This window comes from Clupea harengus, chromosome 7 (genome assembly GCF_900700415.2).
Source record: "Clupea harengus chromosome 7, Ch_v2.0.2, whole genome shotgun sequence".
NCBI lineage: Eukaryota > Metazoa > Chordata > Actinopteri > Clupeiformes > Clupeidae > Clupea > Clupea harengus.
The window spans coordinates 13123758-13148280 of NC_045158.1; the positions used below are offsets into that span (position 1 = coordinate 13123758).

The 24523-nt window shown below is 41.3% G+C and overlaps 2 protein-coding genes across 3 annotated transcripts in view; both read right to left on the reverse strand.

Moving 5' to 3' along the window:
* rasgrf2b (Ras protein-specific guanine nucleotide-releasing factor 2b) overlaps nt 1–10748 on the reverse strand; it is a 58804-nt gene extending 48056 nt beyond the window's left edge. For both annotated transcript variants that reach the window (XM_031570567.1, XM_012828563.2), the window contains exon 1: nt 9935–10748. In XM_031570567.1, coding sequence (XP_031426427.1) covers nt 9935–10210 — 276 coding nt within the window. In that variant the 5' untranslated portion in view covers nt 10211–10748. The remainder of the gene's footprint in view (nt 1–9934) is intronic.
* A 290-nt stretch (nt 10749–11038) lies between these two features.
* msh3 (mutS homolog 3 (E. coli)) overlaps nt 11039–24523 on the reverse strand; it is a 55325-nt gene continuing 41840 nt past the window's right edge. Inside the window, exons 22-24 of the mRNA XM_031570568.2 lie at nt 14759–14885; nt 12858–13026; nt 11039–11825 (exon numbers count right to left, since the gene is read on the reverse strand). Of these exons, the coding sequence (XP_031426428.1) occupies nt 11744–11825; nt 12858–13026; nt 14759–14885 (378 nt within the window). The 3' untranslated portion in view covers nt 11039–11743. The remainder of the gene's footprint in view (nt 11826–12857; nt 13027–14758; nt 14886–24523) is intronic.

A 24523-nucleotide genomic window follows, 5' to 3' on the forward strand; every position in this document is an offset into this window, starting at 1 on the left:
ACTTTTTATTTGGCTGTTGATTTTCTGTGATTTGATTTGACTATTGGGCTCAAACACCAACAACCTTTAGCCAGAATTGCAGACTTTATCTTTAAAACATATCCCATTTATGACACCCCTCCTGAAATGAAACCCTATGGAGGATGTTAAGATCACACTCACTGCAGTAACACTCATACGCAGTCTAAAAAATTACAGACTTGGATCTTATGATCATGTAAGAGTCCTATTGAATGACATGCATTTTCAGATGCACTACATAGTATATACTGTGAGTGCCAGTCCAGAAGAAACAGGTTCAGGAACTTAATTTCCACAATCTGCTCCCAATATCCTGGGATCATGAAACTAAATAGCCCCAAATGCATAGGCAAAATACGAAAAAAGATGATATCATTATATGCACTAAATTCCCATCCCATCTGTATGGTATGTACACATGTACACTAACACAAGTTTTGCACCCATGACAAATGTATCCCAGAACAACGTTTACCTTTGCACACCCTGAGCAGATGTTGAAATTGATCCAGTAGAATAAAATCAATTCTTGCAACAAATAGGCATTTAAATAGTATATACAAGTAAGCATTATTGTTTGATGTAATGAAACCTAAACTTACGCAGGAAGCCGTCTGGCACCGCCAATGACTTCCTCAATAGTAAAAACAATCTCCCTCATTGTGAGCAATGACTAAGCATTAGTGATTGGACACTTAATGGCACTTCTACAGTAAGTCTCCCTGACATCAACGGGAATAACTCCACAGTCCCCCTTCCCCTCTCCTTTCTCTATGCAGAGGGAAGGGAGCAAGACACGAAGTTTACTTCAACAAATGGTTTTATGTTAAACACCAATCTCAAAAGGAAATTTACTCATTTTCCAATAAAGTGAGCTATGAAGAAAAAGTTTAAGAGTGAACGTCAGGACTTGACTTAACCCTGTACCAGACAACCAGGTCTTGTACACTAGTGTTTTACCGCACTGATGTTCTGCTTATCATAAACTGCCATTTTAGCTACAGTTAGCTAATATTAATTTAAGTTGAAGTGAATGTTTGATTGATCTAGCTACTTCATCTTACATCTGACTTGGATTCAACATAAAAAAAGACAATGTTTGCTAGAAGTAAAACCAGCTAATGTATACAGTTGTTCTTGGAAAAGGTGTTGGTGATGTTTCACTTTACAGCAAAAATATAGCTACTTTTTAGGTGGTTAATGGTACATTTTAGTAAATATCTAAATGGAATTTGAAGTTTATACAGTGAGTTTGGGAGACATTTCTTCTACTTTTTGCCCTCCTATTTTGTAGAATCAGATTCATTTTTGGTGTTTGACTTTTGCTTTGTGGTAGGTCAGATGCATTATTTTCAAAAATAGGTGTTTACTGTTATTGGACTTATTGCTACTCTGGTACTTTTGTTCAACCTGGGTGCTAATCCTAACCCTAAACAAACTGCAGTGGATCCAGAGAGGTGGTCACGTGAGGCCTGAGATTAGCCAAAACAAGTTTTTTCTCCAGGACTTTCATGATGGGAGGTTTTAAGGCAACCGGTCTATAGCCATTGAGGGCAGATGAAGATGACTTCTTTGTTAACGGAACAAGGCTGGATGTTTTCCACAGCACTGGAATGTGGAATTTTTTCCTGGCGCAGGCTAAGGTTGAAGAGGTGCTGTAGAATCTTGCATAGCTTGTCCACACAGGCCTTCAGGACCTCATTCGAACTGTTAGTTTTCCCTATGCTGATCGGTACGGATACACTTGGGAAATAAGTGATAAGAGGAATAGGAAAACATAAAACAATAATACCAAGGTAATCAAGGGCCGACTTCAGTTTTGCCTGTAGGGGAGTTGGCGTGCAAGCTAATCTTAGCTAGTAGTTGCTAGCATATGTAACATATGTCTGCAAAGGCTGGCTCCAAATTTCACAACATGGCGTAGGGACTTTGGCTTCATTTCTATAGAACAGAATGGCATGAATCCACGTCATCCACCTCTATATACAGTCGATGATCCTGATCACTGAAGATGTGTCTAACCAAACATCCCTCACATTGCTTTGCTTGAGCTTGTTCTCCAGCTTTCGCCTGTACGTCTCCTCTCTCAGTCCCACTTCCAGATCCCTCTGCATGCTCCTCGGTAATTCTCTGTCTCCATCCCTGAAAGTTCTCTTCTTCCTGTTCAGCAGCTCCTTCAGGTCACTGGTGATTCAGGGCCTATTACTGGGAAATCATGGCACTGTTGGTGGGTATGTTGTTTTCAACACAGAAGTTAATGTACTCCATTATGCAGGCAGACATGGAGTTGGTGTCATCTTCATGGGCCTCACAGAGTGCATCCTATTCACTGGCATCTGCAGGGTCTCATTCGGGTTTCTGTGACCACCTGGAACAGATGCTATGAAATGATTTTCTGGAGCAGCAACCTGCCATCTGTGCTTCCCTGTTGTTTCCCAAGGTCAGAGAGTCAGGCACTGGTATCTGTACCCTCAATGAGAACTACATAAAAGATGCTTAAGACATTGTGCAGGACCTTAGACAAATGCAAGTAGTAACAAAGTTTGTTTTTCTGAGGAGACAAATTGTTTCAGTCACTGCTCCAATATAGGCAAAGCTCTTAAATGACACACGAGACAGTATCGACAACAAACCTTTTGAGAAGGAGATAAAAAAAATGCCAGTGTTGACGAAAAAAATACCATCTACACAGCATCTACTCTTGATCAGTGGTTCAAATCACTGCCCTTCCTCTCCCCAGATGCTCTAATATTCTAGAGTGCTTGTTGAGGCGGCAAGCCTTCAGGTAGACCCAATATTTTACTTGTTGCCCTGCAGCATTATCTAATAATGAATATATTAATTCAACAATTTTTTTTATTTCTGATTGGACAGGAGGCATTCCATGAGTGAGGACATCCTGGAACAACCTCACGCGGACTCTTCACCTAGTCACTAAGTAATCACTCTGCGTATTTTAACTGTTGTTATGGTTGTATGACCACAACATTCCATTGATTCAAATCAAAAGAGTAAAATAGCAGGTAGCAACTTCATAACGTTACATTTTACAGTTTTTGAGTGATGAAAGGGAGCAAATGGAATATAGGGAATGTACAAATTAACATGTGACATGAAGACAGATAAGTGTGCAAATGAATGTGTACAAATAACCTCTCTGACTCAACTTGGCTGCACAGTGTTTTGGGGGCGGAAAATTAATAAATACAAATTTAATAAATGACACAAAACACAATCTGGTGTCTTCAAACTCAATTAGTCGGGACTGTTGTATGAAAGCAACCCTCATGTTTGTGGGAAAATTAAACTAATCCATGAAACAGAAAATGAAACTAAATCCTAAATCCATGTGATCCTGTGTTTATTTCCATGATTAGAGTGACTCTGTCAGCATGGCAGAGCAAGGTCACTTAGTCCACTGTTTGGAAACAGTAACAAGAACAGCCATGATAGTTCTTCACAGTCTTTTTATCTATTCCTCAGGTTAATTGTAACTGCCTCCTACAATTACCTCAGCCATGTGTTTCTGCTTTTGTGTCAGATCGGTTCTTACAGAACCAGTGCTCTTTGTCACGTTTCCTGAATGACTACACTGATCATCTAAAAATGTATGCAAAAAAGTCTGACAAGCAACACTTTGCCTCTTTACATCCGACTTGAATGAAACCGTCATTAAACGTGTGAATGCTCAGTAACTGCTGCAGTTACCCTTTGATTATTCATTGTTAATATCATTCATTAATCAAGAGAAAAACCCAAGCCTGACAAGAGAAGAATTACAAACAATTCACCACCACTCCATCTGTACACAATTACCATTACTCAGGTATGTACCATCAAACGGATCTCTTGGAGGCAGCTGCAACCAGTATGGGTTGACACGATAAAGCTGATACATTTGATTTTCCCTAGCAGAATGGACATTTAAATTTCACTCGACTTATTCGTGAGGCGGAATTTATTACTATGATGTATATTTGTCCTCTAGGATTTTCACAGTCCCTGTGGAATCCATTCAGACCTGAGTATGCATTCCATATGAATAATTACAGACATATTACAGAGAGTGTGTGTGTGTGTATGTGTGGTATACGTGAAGCAGGAGCGGCTCGTCCATTTAAGCAGATATTACACTGCTTAATAAAAAAATCGCAAAAGAGGAAAATAGCAAATCATGTGTTTGTTATCTGACGATTGTTCACTCTCTTGTATTGCTGCATACTACATTGACAAACTGACATGGTAAGCTGTATTAACAGTTTAAAGTTTAAAATAACCAAATAAAAGACCAACACTGGACAGGCTAATAGTGTGCAGGCTGTGTATGCTGATCATGGAGCATCAGAAGGCAGCAAGTAGGTAAGAGGTTGGATTCAGTGATTTATACTGAAGTTTTGCGGTTCTGCCAAAGTGCACGGAAAACCACGTCAGAGCTGCAGTTAATTTAGACTTGCAATTTGAGAATAGATCATTGGTGGATGATGGCGCACATCTGCACACAGTCAGGAACAATGAAACGGTACGCAGGAACCTCGATGCTTTGCTGTGTCGTCAGGAGCAGGCGTTCAGGAGGCATGATCAGAGTGATAATTCGGCAAACAAATTCCTCTGCAGTCCCAGTCAAGCAGCAGAACCTGAAAAACGCTAACAAACGGCAACAATTGGATTCTGTTGGATTGGTGAGGTTTTGGTATTTGTTGGGCGTTGTTTCCCCCGATAAAACACAAGTTGACGAAAATATAAAATCAACTACAAAAAAAAAACATGACAAAACAAGTTTGCATCCCATATAATCAAAATATGAATGTATATGTTGAAACATTCAAAATTGAAATGTTCTCTCTCTTTGACGTCTCAAACAACCATACTAAGGCTTTACCCAAATCCTTTTCAGATGCTTCCTTAACAGGGAAACAGCAGAAATAAAATATGGAATCCTTATTATGTTCCACAAACACCTTGACTAGTGGGGAACATTATCAACAGATGTAGCCTTGGTTGAACGATCTCATCACTTTTAAGTCTCAGTTTATCAGTCTGTCATTATTTTTCTTAGGGGGGAGTATAACCCCTGCCATTTCTGTGTATACAACTTTGTGCTTCATACTCAATTAAAACCACCACCCATCACTAATGTCTGATGTGGCGGTTTGCGCCTGTGAGAGAGAAAGAGAAAGAGCTTGAGAGAAAAAGGAAGAGTGAGTGAGTGAGTGAATCTGTGTGTGTGTGTGTGTGTGTGTGTATGTGTGTGTGTGTGTGTGTGTGTGTGTGTGTTTGTGTGTGTGTGTGTGTGTGTGTGTGTGTGTGTGTGTGTGTGAGTGAGACAAAGCAAGAGCCTGAGAGACAGAAAAAGGGAGAGAGAGGGAGCATTTCTGTGTGTGAGAGTTAGAGAGAGGGATGTAAAAGCGAGGGAGAGAGACAGAGAGAGCATATGTGTCTGTGTGTTTCAGAAAGAGAGAGAGACAGAGAGAATCTGTGTGTGTGTGTGCCAGAAAGAGAAAGACAGAGAGACAGAGAGAGCATCTCTGTGTGTGTGTCAGAAAGAGAGAGAGAGCATCTCTGTCTGTGTGTGTGAAAGACAGAGAGAGCGAGCACCTCTGTTAATGTGTTTGTGTGTGTGTGTGTGTGTGTGTGTGTGTGTGTGTGTGTGGGTGCGTGTGTGGCATGAGTGGGTGGCTGTAGGTGTATGATTTAGAACAGGCGGATAGTTTCAGCCAAACCAGTGCAGCAATCCCACAGAAGGGGGAGGTCGGGAGAGTGCAAATTCAAATACATATTATATCACAGGAATAGGAAATGAGTCCCTCTGAAGACAGCCTATGTGCTTCACAAATACACGATATCTTTACATCAGAACAGTGTCTGCGATAAAGACTGGAAGAAGTTTACTTAGGAAATGCCTGTTTTTGTTTTTACACATCAAACATTTCCCGACACAGGACTTCTTAATTATCTTGAATGTACCTCGGCATACATTGCATGTTCCATTTCAGACTAATTCTGGGAAAATTAAATTCTGAAGCACCACTCTTCCCTGCATTCTGGTCAAATGAAGGACTGGGGTTTATACATACACTACCGTTCAAAAGTTTGGGGTCACTTAGAAATGTCCTTATTTTTCAAAGAAAAGCACTGTTTTTTTCAATGAAGATAACATTAAATGAATCAGAAATACACTCTATACATTGTTAATGTGGTAAATGACTATTCTAGGTGGAAACGTCTGGTTTTTAATGAAATATCTACATAGGTGTATAGAGGCCCATTTCCAGCAACTATCACTCCAGTGTTCTAATGGTACATTGCGTTTGCTAATCGCCTTAGAAGACTACTGGATGATTAGAAAACCATTGAAAACCCTTGTGCAATTATGTTAGCACAGCTGAAAACTGTTTTGCTGGTGAGAGAAGCTATAAAACTGGCCTTCCTTTGAGCTAGTTGAGTATCTGGAGCATCACATTTGTGGGTTCGATTATACTCTCAAAATGGCCAGAAAAAGAGAACTTTCATGTGAAACTCGCCAGTCTATTCTTGTTCTTAGAAATGAAGGCGATTCCATGTGAAAAATGGCGAAGAAACTGAAAATGTCCTACAACGGTGTGTACTACTCCCTTCAGAGAACAGCACAAACGGGCTCTAACAGAGTAGAAAGAGAAGTGGGAGGCCCTGGTGCACAACTCAGCAAGAAGACAAGTATATTAGAGTCTCTAGTTTGAGAAATAGACGCCTCACAGGTCCTCAACTGGCAGCTTCTTTAAATAGTACCCGCAAAACGCCAGTGTCAATGTCTACAGTGAAGAGGCGACTCTGGGATGCTGGCCTGATGAGTGGCAAAGAAAAAGCCATATCTGAGACTGGCCAATAAAAAGAAAAGATTATTATGGGCAAAATAACACAGACATTGGACAGAGGAAAATTGGAAAAAAGTGTTATGGACATACGAATCAAAGTTTGAGGTGTTTGGATCACACAGAAGAACATTTGTGAGACGCAGAATAGGTGAAAAGATGCTGGAAGAGTGCCTGACGCCATCTGTCAAGCATGGTGGAGGTAATGTGATGGTCTGGGGCTGCTTTGGTGCTGGTGAAGTGGGAGATTTGTACAAGGTAAAAGGGATTTTAAATAAGGAAGGCTATCACTCCATTTTGCAACACCATGCCATATCCTGTGTACAGCGCTTGATTGGAGCCAATTTCCTCCTACAACAGGACAATGACCCAAAGTACACCTCCAAATTATGCAAGAAGTATTTAGGGAAGAAGCAGGCAGCTGGTATGCTGTCTGTAATAGAGTGGCCAGCGCAGTCACCAGATCTCAACCCCATTGAGCTGTTGTGGGAGCAGCTTGACCGTATGGTACGCAAGAAGTGCCCATCAAACCAATCCAACTTGTGGGAGGTGCTTCAGGAAGCGTGGGGTGAAATTTCTACAGATTACCTCAACAAATTAACAGCTAGAATGCCAAAGGTCAGCAATGCTGTAATTGCTGCAAATGGAGCATTCTTTGACGAAAGCAAAGTTTGAAGAACAAAATTAATATTTCAAATATTATTTCTAACCTTGTCAATGTCTTTACTATATTTCTATTCATTTTGCAACTCATTTGATAAATAAAAGTGTGAGTTTTCATGGAAAACACGAAATTTTCTGGGTGACCCCAAACTTTTGAACGGTAGTGTAAATAGGCTACACACTGCTTTGATGAACATGACAAACCCAGTACGCATACAGTATGTAATTCCAGCCACTTTTGTTTTGTTTTAGATGTTTGGTTTGGGGGACAGCCTTCTCTACAAAGAATCTGGGTGGTGTGATGCAATTTCCACTTTTTTCTTACAGATCACATGGTGTTCAATTGAATATCCTAACACATTATTTCTTGGAGTCCTTTCCTCACTTGAGCATTTCAATCACCTTTTCTCGTAAGTCTTAAGTTCCTCTGTTATTCCACAACCTGGTTAATGACCCTTAGGCAGAGTGATTTTGATATCCAGAAGGGGATCTCTACTTTAACAGCTCATAGGTAGTACACAATAACGATCAGTTGTGGTCAAATAAGTGGCGCCTCAGAATTATTTAAGAATATTTTATCATCTGCCTTAATCTAGAACTCAAAGGCACAGGTGGTGGAATACTTATATAAGTACTATATTTTATTATTGTAATTAATGTTTTTTTTTTTATGTCAGAAGACAAATAACTTACATTGCCTTTGGATATACACTAGAGCATAATGGTCTGCAATGAAAATACTCATTGGGAAAATATGTGTAAGTATCTTTTGTAATTGTGAAAATGGAGATTACTTTCAGGTGGGTCGAATACTTCTGCAAGCCACTATGTATGCTGTATATTCAATCTGATGAGTGTCTTTAAAGCAGAGTATGAGCCCACTGCCTCACAAAGACCATGAACAAGTACTATGTGCAACCAGGTTAAACCTCACACAGTGGGCAGAATATGATAGTATAAGAACAAAAGCCGCATATGATTGGGTGCTCTGATCTGCAAGAAATACAATTAGATTGAATTGGGAAAAAATGTGGTAGCAAGTGGGTGTTTTCGAATCCCTCCTATTCATTACAGATTCAATGGCAAGCCACCCTTGCTGTATTTAAGGCCATTTATCTCCGTACCCACCTTCTCTCCCCAGTGCAATTTAAATCTTTAGCAAGAGTGTCCATCTTGCGCGGAGAGACTGACAATTAAAAAGGAGAACAAGGGCAGGGGTGCTCATTCATGTGCACACAATTTCATGATCTAGACAGGGGGTGGAATATTCCGCTGGGAAGAATCAGCCTCATCTCCCAGGGCTCTTTGCTCAAGCAACTTCAGAGTTAAAATGAGACTGAGTGCATTCCAGTGGCTGATTAGTTGGTTAGTAGGATTTAAGAAGCCTTTCTGAAGTTCCCTATGCCAACAGGGCCATGTAATGCTTGAAATGTGCTAACATGCATAAAATACACATTTGATTATAAATACATTATAACATAATGTTTTTATTTGTATTTGTACTGTATGTACACATGTATGTATGTAGATGTAAATGTATGTAGCCTAGTGTATGAAATGGTGGTGCATTCACCATATCAAGTTTCAGACTGTCTACTGCAGAGATGTTTATTTATTTATTTTACTAAGGTTCTACTGTTAGACGGTAGGCGCCTATCAGTTCATATAATTTCAGAGTCTCCAATATCTAAAATGAGTTCCATGAGCGAAAAAAATGTATGGGTCGTTTATATGGAGAAAAATAAGCTACATTTTCTTCACTAGTAAGAGGCTGCGCTCAACAGGCGTGAGGCCATTGTATTAAACTACATTAATCATAAGCACAGGTATCTGAAAACTCTCTGTTATATTGGCATCAAACACTTACGACTCTTTGCATTCTCTGACATAATGAATTAGCATTTGTTTGTTTACGATTAATCTATTTCACACATTAGGCTACTGATTCATAAGTGTAAATGTTAGATCAAATATAAATAAAGCTATTGAGGTGACTGGGATAATACATTTAGACGGTCATCAACGTAATGTGTGTTCTGCTCTTAATGATGCTAGGCAGAAGCTACTCCCTAGTGTGATGAAACTGCATTACTAAAAGGGTGTCCTTGTGTATCCATTCAACAGATTATCCCCCTTCTCGCTGCAAATAGTTCGAACGCCTTACTTTTCAACGTCAATTCAGTGCTCTACACACCATTATTAATGTTAGCTATTAACTCTAAAGCGCTGACCAAGAATGACAAGACATCAAGTTAACACACACATGGCGTCTTCAACAACACTGTTTCAGCCCACAAAGATTTAACAAATCTGATACAGCGCCAACACCTGAAGCATTCGCCCAAGTGAATGGGAGGCAAAAGTTTGCCCATCCTAAAAATGTGCCAAGTTGCGTAACACACCTGCTTGTCCAGCGTTTCCTTGCCTGCGGTTGACACCTTAGGTGCTGGGACTCGTTCACATGTGCATCCCTCCAGTAAGTAAATTCCGGACGGGCGTGTGCTCTGGTCATTTTCGAAATAAAACAAGACATTCTGATAGAGGGCAAAGTACTTTTCGTGCCACCGACTGTTTTCTGTGGTCTTCTTACAGAGATAACCTCGTTTGGTGCCTTCTTTGCGCGCGACCACGGAGAGAAACAGAGCGTGCCCCTCATTATACCGAACACTCTTCTGCATTTTCCGTTCGTTTACAGCGTCTTTATTTACCAGACACCATTGCCGAGTGATGCTGTCCACTCTCCTTTATTCTTGTCCTCTCAGAAGTAACCAAAAGCTTACACCCCACACGTCTGCAAAAGTTGTCTCACTGAGGTGAAGTGGTCCATATAACTCATATCCACAGGAGCCCATAGAGTGATTTATCCAAACGAGTGAAGGATACGATCCATGCTTGTGTGAATGAAAGTTTGGAGTGGAAGTAAAATTCTAAACTCAACTGAACCACGTGAGAAGGTCTTGCAGTGATGAAGTGGACTATTAAAAAAACCTTCTCGTGGAAATACGTTGAGGCAGAATCACGGCTGGGATCAGCTGTAATCGGCTTTGACACCGACTTAAAGAGGCAGGTCTCGTTCCTGCTTTGCCAGCTTTCACTTACGTTACGCCCACTTCAAGCACTACTGCGTCGTTTATCTGCGCGCGCCTATCGCCAATGAAAGGCAGCGCACGCATAAGGAGGCTGCTACATAACAATACACTTAAAGTTGTCGAGGGATGGACAGGTAAGCAGGAAATTCTATCTTCAAGGACTTTGAAAATCTGAATATGCCTGAGTGTACATTTTGTATTATGGATTAAAAAATGAATACCTTTAAAGAGGTACACATCTCCTTCTCAAATGATCTGTAACCAACTCTATGACCTATAGTACAATAAAAAGTATCTGATAAATGTGCAACATACACACATAAAATGTCAGTCACTATTACAAAAGTACATCTACAGCAAAATACCAGTAAAGTCTTCTTGACAACCAGTAGTGTCATGCAAATAGTACACATTAAAGACACCAATAGAAGACCTTTATTTAAAAAAAAGCTTCCCTGCTATTTCCAGTTAGATGACAGAAACCCAATGTATGATAGGTATGTTGTAGGTAACTTGTTGCTGATTAAATATGTTACAGTACAGGGTCTGTTAGGTCTTCACTATTTGGCATTAATCCTGAGAGCTGTGTTCTAATGTTCAAATTTTCAGTGATTAAGAAAATGCATACACAGTTCAACAACAGACATCTGAGGACCCCTGTTTTACAGTTCAGATACTGAATTAATCAGATGATGAATGAAACGATCTGCCACCTGAACCTTTGATTGTTAACTAAGAGCACACATTTCCATACCATATGGAAGGACAAACATGAGTGGAGCAAACATGATCTGGTGTTAATACGCCATTAAAATCTAGCGTATCTGCCAATTTAGGCACCTAGCCATGTGATGTGTACACAGAACTGCATGTTTTCAAACTGAATACAACATTTAAGAATGTACAGGAGTTCACTTTAACAATGAGTTTATACAGCTGTAAAAACAGTCCTAAAAGCACCATTAACATGGTAGAACTAGCTGATCAGCAGAGCACACCATTTTGCTGAGGGTGTTTATGGTGAAGACAAATCCCAAATGTTTGTTTGGGTCCTACAGTCAGAGCAGCAAGACCTGTCTGAATGGACAGATCATTGAGACCCACATTAGAGTCCACTGGTACTCAAATGTTTGACTGGATCCATTCAGCTAATATTTCTTTATCAGTGATGTTCCAGATGTCTGATAACAGCTTCACACTCCTCCTGCAAAAATGGAGAAGATTAGAGATTAGCTCTGTTGATAGAGAATTAACTATCAAGAAATCAACAGGTGTAGTAGACTAGAAGGAAAACCTAAACTTGGCTGTGAAAAGGAGGTAAAAGCTAAGCTTTCCGTTATTGGATGAAAATCAATCTGTCACAAATCCCTTAGAAAAACGGTACATCATCCAAAGTCCTAAATAAACCCCAGTACAGCCAGTACTCTGCTGCAAGCCTGCTTACTCACTCCTGCTCCCGTGACCACATCACCCCTGTCCTCCAGAAACTTCACTGACTTCCTGTCTCACAACAGATTCATTTCAAAAGGCCTTCTCTTCACTCCCAAATCCCGCCATAACCAGGCGCCCTCACACCTCACCAACCTGCTCCACTCCTTCTCCTCTAAGGCCAAACATCTGTACATACCCCTCAGGACCAAGCACCGGACCTCAGGCAACAGAGCTTTCTACATAGCTGCCCCCCTCCCTCTGGAACTTCTTCCCCAAACACATCCGAGACTGCACTGACCTTTCCATGTTCAAATCACTTCCCAAAGCTCACCTCTTCAGAACAGCTTTTAATGTTTGGATCAATGTTGTGTGTTATGTGTTCTTAATGTATTGTTTCTTAGGATTATTTCGAATGCATGTAAAGCATCTTTGAGTGCTCTATAAATAAAATGTATTATTATTATCATTGAGGGAGAGGGGCAATATTTATCCAAAGTTTTGTGGTATTGCAGCCATCTAAAAGCATCCTAATGAAAACATTCAGCTTTGATATTATGATGACAAAATGTTCTTTAAAATGACCAAGACATTCCCCTACTCAAGCACTACCTGACTGATGTACAGCATCAGCATCTAGTCTTCCTTTTCAAATTTGAATTAATCCCTAGAAGCAATTGAATATTTGTGTATGACAAAACAGCATTCATCTTTCAAGTTGGAAAAATAAGCGTGGGGGAAAAAAAAACTGATTTCAAACATAACTGGTACAGCATTCTGCTGCTGTCCAACCAGCCAGCCCACGTACCTCCTGGCATCGACGAGTGCTTCCAGCTCCTTGGACTTGAGCGCGGCGGTCCTGAGGATGGGCTCTGGGATGGCGGCCAGGCGTGCCACGTTCAACCCATAGCTCCGGCCGGCGGCTCCCTCCGTCAGCTGATAGAGGAAAGTGATGAACTGGGGTTGCACCTCCCCCTCTGGGTGATAGAGGGAAAAAGACGTGAGGGGGACGGACAGAGAGAAGCCCCTACTGCAGACAACTGAGGCAATGCAGATTGTCTGCTGATGAAGATAATGGTGATAATATGTACTTCATTTGTATGACATTTGATATGACTAAGTGTGGCCGTATTTCTTCCAGTTTGAGTGAACTTAGTAAGCTTTCATAACGTCACAACTTCCAGTTTGAGTGAACTTTCTTCCAGTTTGAGTGAACTTAGTAAGCTTTCATAACGTCACAACATCAGGAATATTACGTGTGGGAATTTCTATAGAGGCGACGATACAATACTATCACGATATTTGGGGCGATATTTTATTGCAATTCGTTACATTTTACAATACAGCAAGTATTGCGATTCGATTCTGCGATACATTGTGATTTATTTCTCCCATATATTACATTTTCTATAGTGTCAGTCTCTGTAGCCATCTTGGCGTGATACATTTGTTCTCGATTCTGATTTCCTTTCCCATTTGTGCTGTGAGAAGAACAAAGTCTTCTAAACATCTAGCGATACTTGGCACCACTGTATCTACACAGTATGGATTTTTTCTCCCACCTCTAAGTAATATGTGCCACATAGTTTTTTCTTGGATGTACTCACATGGTCTTATTAATAACAATAAATTACTTGAAAGTATGCTTGTGAGTCTTAAGTGATAAGCGAAGAAAAGAAGAAAAACATTCTCGTGTCTTTACAATCTGGCAAAAGCAGCTACTGGTAGGTTTGACTGATCATACATGGACTTATCTCGAGGTTGAGCATACATACAGCTCCGTATTCCACAAGCTTCTGAGCCTTTTCATATTAGTGTTTGTGTGCATGCCGTCATTTCTCAAGCCGTGACACACCGCTCTGTTGGGAACGTATTTAAAATTGGCTAATTATGTGTGAAAGCCACTGTCAAATAAAATAACTACAGTATGCATCATATTTTACATAAGCGGCACAAAACAAAACATTAACTGGAGGGCTCGTCACTCCACAACTCATTTACCGCACAATTAAAATTGAATAGGGTTCAAGGGATGAGGCTGTGTTGCACCTCACAACACAACTGCCATTTGACGCAAAGAAAGTCTGTCTAGAGAAGGTGAATGGCCAACACCTCCAAATCTAACGGGTCAGACAGACAGCTTAGGGCTTATACAATGATCTTATGGCCTGTGTGTTGGCCAGCTGTTGATTTACCAGCTCTAACTGACAATCTGTGCCTCCAGGAGAGCTCCATTAATTTGGACAGATCTCACCTGCACGCAGTTTGTCTGTATCATTATGAAACACTGAATGGCCTAAGGGGTTGGCACCATGAGATGCACAAAGTGAACAATGCACAAATTAATGTTTTTTCCCCCCAAATTACAAAATATTTGTTCATAGCATCACATTATGGATTAAAAAAATTATACAATTACAACTCTGGACAGTACAACATAACTAAGCAGGATATCACAGAAAAACAATATATTCTACACATGCAGCCCAAAAGCAGTCATAGAAGTAATGGACAGGGTAGTGCACCACTATCAAGGTGGATGCTACACTTTGGTGGAGATAAGATGATGTAAATGAAATCATGTAGGCAGGGTGCTTTGGGTATCTGCCAAGCGCTATGTAAGTGTGAACCATTTGTTTACAAACAAAAACACTCAACTAGGACTGTGGAGGAGTTTTAAATGGTAAGATGATTATTAATGATCCTTACCTTCATCTCTGGTGTCGGGTTCGTTGAGGAGGAAAGACATGTGGTAGTTTCCCACATGTTCTGGGTAAACTCTCTCCAGCTCACACAGAGGAGGGTAGTGGGTCACAAACAAAGTTAAGGACCTCACCTTAGAGGAAAAAGAACACAAACAACCAGTCAACACTCAAACCAGTGGGTCTCGGAATCAAATAAAGGAGAGAGGTTTAACTTGGCAGTGATGAAACACCAATATCATTTCCTGCACCATGTCCCAAAGGCAGGGATTGAGCATTTCATAGGTTGGATTAACAGCCACGAAATCTCATGACATTTTTGGGGCACACAGATTATGAAAGAGAAAACATAAGCAATTGATGATAAAGTGCTCAAACAAAAAATAAACGCAATTCATACTATCTGATTTGCGACCAATTAGATAATACTATGAAACAGAGCTCAGCTGATACAAACGATAACACAAAGCATAGATGTGAGCATCTTAAACATCTGTTACAGAACTGAGTACTTGGCTGAATCCAGTGATAATACCTGTGTAAATCACACTGGGTTCCATGTAGCCTATCTGTCTATCTGCACTCGCAATAAGCGTGTCTAACTCCTTTGGAGGGAAATAACTTCATTTCCTTTTTTATTGACTTTTTTTCTTCCTCCGGAGCAGTCTCCAGGGGTGCATTTGAGTGGAGCTGGAGAAAAGATGAGTGAAGCAGGGATTTGGGGGGTAATCCAGAGACAAACAGCGAGTGTCATTTCATTTCAGCCGCTCAGGTCCTGGGTGAGCTAAGGAGCCGAGTTTTCATTTCAGAACTGAGCCGCCACTCATCTCCTCAGTTTGGCCTTCTAGAACGTTCAGAAGATCTGCACTGTAAATTCATTTGCCCTCGCTAGTTTACTGTGTACACTTAAACAATGCTTCAGTCGGTACATCAGGAGAAGCATGAGTACAGAAATAGAGATGAGGGTTTTGCAACAGGGCATGTTGCTAGTGCTGCTGCTATGGGGAAGGTCAGTGTTACACTGTTGTGTAACACATCTCTTCACAGGAACTTCCTGATGAAAATGTTAAAACCTGGCAGAGAACTAAGAAGATGAAATACATTTCCACGAAGACCTGGCATGACATAACATACAACATCCACAATAACTTACTAGGCATCATGGCACTCGAGATATAACCAAGACTAAAGTGCAAAAATATACATGCATCTGTAAAATCTAACTGAACTTCACTCAAGTGTGGATTAATGTTTTAGGATATACTGCCTTCCAGAGAGTCTGATGGCCTTGTTATATAAGATACACTTATGATACTGTTGAAAAATCAACTGGAATATAACAACCACTTACAGAGTAGCTAATGGTATTTATACACACAATATGTATGGCTTGGTTCAATTTGGGATTGCGATACATTCTCTATATTTCATTTCACTTTTGATATTGGCAAACCTATGTAGTATTTCCAGTTCTTTATCCTATTACAGTTTTAAGGTGTGCTGCCTTAGAGGCTTAGACCAACTTGCACTGTAATTTAGATAGTACAATTTTATGAAGACACCTCATCCACATAGGGGCATCTTGCTTCTGGGTTAGCTGTAGGGCTAGCTATATAAAGTCCTGAAGCAGCACTAATGACGAAGAGCCTAAGCATCACAAGGCCTCACAGCTTCCGGGAAGTCCAAAAACTGTGAATATCCTAGTAACAAACAAATGAAAACAAACATGCACAATACAAATAAATCCCAAACCCTGCAAACGTAGGAATCCAACAAAGGGTCCAAAGGCAATGATGACAAGTCTGGTTACATTTAGTCATTTAGCAGACGCTTTTATCCAAAGCGACTTACATATGTGCGACTTACAATGTATACACATTTTACATTTACACTGATGGCACACTGGACATCAGGAGCAATTAGGGGTTCAGTGCCTTGCTCAAGGACCCTTCGACAGGGAATCGAACTAGCAACCTTCTGATTACTAAACGACTTCTTTACCTCCTGTACCACTGCCGCCGTTACTAATATCCGACAGGCCTTCAGGTGAATCGTTCTCCATTAGTGATGGCCCTACAGGTAACCCAGGAACACAATGGTGTCCCCTTGGTCTTAGGCAACACACCCGAACACAACAATTCGTTAAGTTCATTCTGAAGTTTAAACTAACTGTCACTTTGGGACAAAGATGCAAATTAATGACCCAACAGAGGTGCGGGAGGAACAACATGTTTCATATTTGTGAAATAACTCCACTGCCATTACACTTTATCTGGGATAAAGGCTGCAGCGACATAGCTGAGGCTCAACAGAAGTCCATATTACTCTGCCAATGCCTATTTCACATCTTCAATGATATGTCACACCTTTTAAAAGCTGTGCTGTGGCCTGACATGACTAGTCCTCCAGCTGGGGTTCCTTTGTTTTTCTAGACAGTTAACACAACTACAGTGCCTGAAAGTCTATTTACAAGATGGAGAACAAGAGCCAAGCTAATGGCTGACCACAGTGTGCCACAATGACGCCTAACGCACACTACATGACCCAAGAAGGATAGTCAGCACAGGCAGAAGAATGGTACATCAGCTCGACTGACAAGAACCTGTGCCTTGTTGGGCTAATTAGACTCATACTGCATTGAAAAACAATAAGAGCATGCCACTACAAAGGATGTGGATTTTACCAACCCAGTTACTCCTTTGTGACTAAATGGTCTGAATGGTCACCCTGGAAACACCTCACCTATAGTCATCAGAATGATTCAGGAAAATCAGCAACTTCACCAGCAAACTGCAACCACAGTGGTAACCACTATCAAAAAGGAAGCTCTTATCTGTCAATTAATAAGGTGCTATCCGAGACAGACAACAGAGAGGATATAAATTGCTTCTTCCCCAATAACCAAAAAGCCAGGGGTGGGAAAGGCTTAAACAGAGCAAACAAGTAGTGCCCTTTCAACAGCTCTAGTGGAACCACTCAGCTAGAAGGAGAGGCAGAGAGGGTCCCAGGGAAGGTTCACGAAATAAAGACGCTAAAAATTTGATTTTAAATTACACAAATGTCACGTTCTGGTAACAGTTTCTGTTTCCTCCTTGAAATATGAAAAGGTTCCTGTCGAAAGGGAGCCTTGAGCACTCGCACGCAGCCAAAGCGCTTTGCTATGGCAACCAGTGTCTCTTCCTGAGCCGAGAACAAGAAGGCACAGCGTCAAGGCTGTCCACAATGCTGCATTCAAGGGTGTTACACAACAAAATGTATTTACATTCTCAAATACAGCTCAGGTGAACAGACAGACAGGGCAGGCGAACCTGCTGCTATGCCAACAAGAGAGCTTGATGTGATAATCTTCCATCAATACACACACACACAATGCCATGGACAGAGATAGAGAGAGAGAGAGAGAGAGAGAGAGGTATTTGTAAAATTTCTATTTACAGCTAATGAACAAGAGAAACAAAATACAGAACTACATGCTGTTCTCAAGACAACATGGAAGACTGCAATTACTCAGTCACAACGATCAATACTGGCATGTCGTGGAGGATGGCTGGTTTGGCCGCAAACATGAATGGTTTCAGTGAAAATTGCCCACCCTGGACTACAGCTCTATCACAGACAGCACTGAAGGGTCCTCCTGTCATATCCAAAAACAATCAACAATGCTTGACACTGAATGGCCAAGGATACAAACAGACCCATGGGGCGATGCTTTAGCATCGCAGAGTTGTGGCAAACAAGGCCTCCCCACCCCTCCCCCACAACCTCCAACCTCTCTGTGTGCAAAAAATAAATATACTCCCTCCAGCCCTGCAGGGTCGATGCAGAAATATATCATACCTACAGCACTCCCAAGACGGGTGGGCCGAGCAGCTGAGCCGTCGCCAAAGAGACGGGCAATAGTGTGCAATACCCAGCGGCATTCTCGGCGTGCCAGCCACAACACTGGCACACCTCTGGAGACCTATCTCTTGCCCGTTCTCTGTCTCTCTCAGCCTTGCTAGACCCACTGCCTAGGAATGATAAACAGCAACATGAGAAAACTGTGAATCACACCAGGTCACATAAAACATTCAGGTTACAGAGGCAGCAGGCTTACTCTATGTTACAGGAAAGAGTATGCTGATGTAAGGTTTGAACCACACATAGTGCTTGAGCACCAACATAACAAAAAACTGCTCTATATCTCAACCAACTGCAATCTGGAAAGGATTTCCCTTGATGCCATGTTTTCATTGGTGTCATGCAAACACAATGTTAGGCATGCAGCCTATGCATATTTCCCTTTGTACATATTTACAGTACATGGCTATTTCTTGGCATCTATCTTATAATGAGAGAAACAACAATTCCCCTGACTAATGAAAATAAAGTAAAAAATGACTGTTCATGAAAAATGGAAAAGATGGCTTTTCTCGGCGCACTCAGGTCCACAAATTGGCCTGAGTGCACCAATATTTAATTCAGCAGTGATGTCATCCTTCACACCTCAGGACCTTCAGAGACCAACAATGAAAGTAAATTTGTACCTAAAATCAATTCATGGTCCAATTATTTTTCTTTCCATAGTAGGCCTGCACTTCTAATACCTCTTGGGGTTCCTTAATGTCAACAAAACAAGTGACTACGATCTCTACACACAGCTTCTTAAATCACAGGTAGCCATTACGAGGACAAGCACAATAATAGCTGATTCAGCTCTAATGTAATTTGTTATTTAAGGTGGAATCGCACTAAGGCACTACACTGAAAGCTGTTTATTTGGTTCTAATTAACCATATTGGTGTCATGAGGAAATGGGAGCCAAGGTCGTTGATACGGCAAAGTCGGACTGTTAATGTATCCCCTGGTGATCTTCTGCCATGGTTCAAGCGGGAATGCGGGCCACAAAATTGCTGTATTCAAGAAGGGCACTGATATCAGAGAAAGCCTTTGCCCTACTGATGTTCTATTATTTCTCTCAGGATTGTTTAATGTCTATGTGAAGCCATAGACCGCAAGTGGTTGTGATCAATTTGAACCCAAGACTTTTTTCCATTGGTGAGCTGAAATTAAACTTTGTTTCAGGCTTTGCAGCAAACGGTGTTGCCTGGTTGTTATGGTTGCCTAATTGCTTTGCTTGCTAACTAGCTAGCTAGCTAAGGTAACATTTAAAGGACCAATAAGGGGGGAAAACGACAAAGGGGGCGACAAACGATTTTGAACACTTGGTTTCAGGGCTACATATACCCAACTTTAAACGGTTCAAATGTCAGAGTTGCAGTTCCATGAGATGATGGCTATTTACTTAGCTGATGTGAGCGCTAACGTGTGTTGACAATTATATCTCTGCTGGGCATGATGGTGGCGGTGCATATGGTGGTGCCACTGGGTCTCCTCCTCAGGTGTCCCCTGCAAATGTGGTTGCAGTGGTTGCATTGGTTTGCTGCTTCAGGCTGTGACACCGAGCCTGGCTAACTGGACCAATATGGCAAATCTTCTCCAGGACATGGGTCAAGATGTTCACAGACGCCTTACTGAAAAGTCGGGGCGGAGTTTGTCAGGGAAGACCACAAGGGGGGTGGGGGTGGGTCCCCCAGGAGATGGTGGTGGTCTTGAATGTATTGACTTATTTTCGGGACCACCTGTGGGACCAACATGTGTTGGTAAGATGCAACAACCACACATCAATCGTTGTCAATCGTTGTTGCCATTTAGCGGCTAGGGTGCTGAGGTAGAGTCGGGCTCACCTCGCGTCTTTGGTGGCTAGACATGTTCCAGGCGTGTTAAACCAGAGAGTGGACCTCATGTCACGAGGAGGCACCTTAGCAGGAGAATGGTACCTACACTTATGTCTTGCACAGCAGTTGTGGGCTCGGTTTGGACGTCCTATCATGGACCTGTTTGCGTCGAAGGAGAATGCCCTATACCCTCTCTGGTGCTCCATCAGGGCAGAGGACAACCCTCCTCTGGGTGTGGAAATCCTGGCCCTAAAAGTATGGCCTCAGGGAACCTGGTATCCGTTCCCTCCAGTTCCACTGATCCCTCTGCTTCTCCAAATAATCAAGGCAGATAGCCTGGCTCTGCCCACCTATTGCTCTCAGCTCAGTTCTCACTAAGATTATAGTCTTGAAACCTTATTGGAAAGATGGATCATTCAGCTATTCTGAAGAGTGGACCAATCAGCGACCAGTGGGGGTGGCTAAGTGTGATGACATTGAAGTGAAGCATTTGTTTTCGAAATGTAGTAACAACAATGCCAGCAGGGCTACAGCTAGACGCAGCGATACCAACAGTAGTGGCAACGATAGCAAACATCGAAGAATTTAAGCCGGAGCACGAAGAATATGTTAATATATTCATCAATGGTAAGTACATCGTTTCCTTACTGCAAACAGGGTTTGGGGAAAGACTAATATATCAGTTTGCATCGTTAGCAGAGAGGATTGACGCGGAAATTAATACAATTTCTCTATTTTGGTCAGTATTCTAAAATCTTTGCTGTGTGTGTCATTGTCGTAAGTGGCGAAGCAGGAAGTATAGTAATCCCATAGTGGTCAATGATGATAGGTTAAAGGCTGGCCCAGTGACTTCAAAATTGACCTGAAGTCTATGCCCATTAGGATGCAACGACTGGAAGCAATCCTGATGAAATCCGCTTTCATTATTCTGTCATATTATTTCAGAATATGACGACTTAAGCGTTGCTGCAGACAGAGGCCAGAGTTGGCAGTAGCAGAGCCGTTAGAGGGCTCCGCCCATACTTGTATAATTGTAATGACCCAAAAATTAAGCCTATTTGGGTGTATTTTGGGCATATTCGATTAGTGTAGCTCATTTGCATATTACAATTTATTTCAGAAGAAACTTGTAATACAAACATTTTTTACTTTTCATGGGTACTTTCATTGTGTAAAGTTTTATTTTGATAAGAGTAAAGGAAAAAATTACATTTTTGAGGTGTATTTTTGCCATGCATTATTAGCACACATCTCAGATTGATGAGAATTAAACATATTTCCTCAACTAGGATTTCTTAGGATATTTAGTATGTTGTTCTGGACACCTCATAGAAATGATCTATGCTGAAAAAAATTATTTTACAATTAGTCTGTCGTAAAATGCTATTTCGCCTGGACTAATGTGGGAATGAAGACAGACAGAACTTTGCTTTAATTGATGGCAGGAGTTGTGCTAGGAGTTGAAAACTTTGGGGGCTTAGCCCAGACTCGTAAGGGGCATCCTCTTCTGGGAAAATTGTTTAAATTCTGATAACCAAAAGCACCATTTTCACACAGTACAGAAACGGAGAACCTAAAAACAACCCATGTCATGCAGGTCGGTCGTCTGTCTGACTCACATGAACATTACCCCATCCATTATACCACACTGCATGCCTACATGAAAACACTTTCATGCTAGGTCACACTGACACGGCACATGCCCATTAACTCACGTTAATAACAGAGGGTTTTATAGACAGAAATGACATTTCATGTGAACATCATACTATTTGAATATCAGAAAACACATCAGCCTTTGTTTGGTAATCTGAGGTGTAGATAAAGATTGCTTTCTGGAGATCAATTTTAAACTGGGCGATATTAAAGTAATTTCATTGCCTTTTACCTTGGTCGAGCACGTTGATGGTATGGGGCAGCGTTGCTAACCACTGCACTGTGGCTCTGTCATGGCAAAAAGTGACCGGTCGCCAAAAAGAGTGACGTAATATTGGCTTTCGAACGACTCTTGAGTGACAGTTGCTATACCAACGCTAGCATTACGTAATCCGGACACTAACTAACCCAGGCACTTTTTGGCTATCAGTCAGAGAGTCTCAAGAGTCGGTCGAAAGCCATCAGCTACTTTTTAGTCGCCCTTTGAAGTCCACGCGCCCTGTGCAGGGATATGGTGGTTTTTATGGGGAATTGCTTTTAAAGCTCAGCCAGTTTTTTTCGGAGAGACATAGAAATGACACCCCCAGAAACCTTGAACCCTTTTCTTTTCAAATTTACACAGTTTGAAACAAGAATATAAATAAGCACTTTGTAAGGAGAATAGGACTTCTCTCTTGCACTTTTCAGTCTCTGAGTGAGGTTTCAGCTCCTAACGACCCGCCCATTAGCAAATTACAGCTATTCATATGATAAGGGTATGGTAATTCAGTGATCTCTATTGGGCCATGGTGTGTCAAGAAAACCTGTGGGGGGTACGGGCCACAAAGACATTCCAGGGCCATTGTTCTTGTCTGAGGTGTCCCAGGTGTGTTTACACCTAACTCATCAATATGCATTTGTAGGGACACTAGTTTTGAAGAGGTACAGGTCACTCTAAAATTATAAATATATAGTAGTGAAACCACACACACTTTCTAAATGCTAAACTCACCTTTGTAAAACTAACACCTGTGTTTACAAAGTTCAGAGTTCAAAAGCCTTGCTCCAAAATCTTTACAATGTATTTTTTGTACAAAGTCTGAGTACTTCTGAAAGTATGTTTTTGTAAGGGTTTGTTTAGATTTGATTTAAATTAAATTAAATTAAATCTTTTTTTACTACATTCCTTTCATTCCCATGTTATTATTGCTGAGGTATTCTAGAATATAATCATACATGCCACTTTTACCTCAATGTTTTTAGTTAGGTGAAATAAACAAAAATATCAAGGCATGGCAGACTACCTAAGAGAGTGAAAAACAGGCTCGGACTCAGTAGTGTTAATATTGTGCCTAAACTATGAAGTATTACGTTTTAGCTACACCTGCCGGTATCCTGTAAGTAAGCAAATTTCAACAGGTTTCGCAACAGGTTTAGCCGCTAGCATCTCGTTAGCGATTAGCAATTCCTCCCGTTGTGCTCTATAGTTAAAAGGTGGTGCAAACAATTCCCTGTTTTGTGAAAATTTAATTGTGGGTGCCGTCAGATATGTCTATTAATCACAACACATTAAGGACCTTCTTAAAGCAGCTAACGGAGGAATTGCTAATCGCTAACGAGATGCTATCGGCGAAACCTGTTGAAATGTGCTTACTTTGACACTATAACAAACTAGTGAGTCAACAACTTTCCTAACACAGTCAAACATCAAGCACATGGTTGTTTTGCTTGGTTTATTGCAGGTAAAATACAGGCAAGCTGGTCTCAGGTAGCGAAGTATAATGTGAGATGCTCTGGGGTAAATCGCGTTATTGAGGTATTTAATGCAGCGCCAGTCTGACTTCCAAAAAGAGCCCGGGTGACGTAATGCTAGCGTTGGTATAGCAACTGTCACTCAAGAGTCGTTCGAAAGCCAATATTACGCCGCCCGGTCACTTTTTGCCATGACAGCTGTCAGCTCCAACAAGCAACAAGGGAGGTAGACCCACCGGCCGAAAGGACAGGTTCTGGGCTATAGAAAAAAAAATGTTCGGGGGCCTCAGCCCAATAGCCCAGTCCTAGCAATGCCCCTGATTTATGGCGAAGTGAGTATGGCAATCTGTTATCAGTGACGGATTGGTTTTTAATCTAACATTGTTCCAGATTTCACACAAACACACACACAAACACACTAACTAATGAAATGGCTCAGAATGCCGCTTGCACTGCACAGTGTGGTGGCACATGGTTTAAAGCAAAAAAAAATCCTGAGCCTGAACTTTTTTTTGTGTGTGGGAGGGGGGGTGTCTTCCCGTGGCATGGACACATTCGCAGGGTCAAAAAAACAAACAAACAAACATTTAGAAATGAATGATTGCAGATTATGGTGAGACTTTTGAAACTGCAATCCCAAGAAAGGTCAGCAATAGTCCTCCACCTCA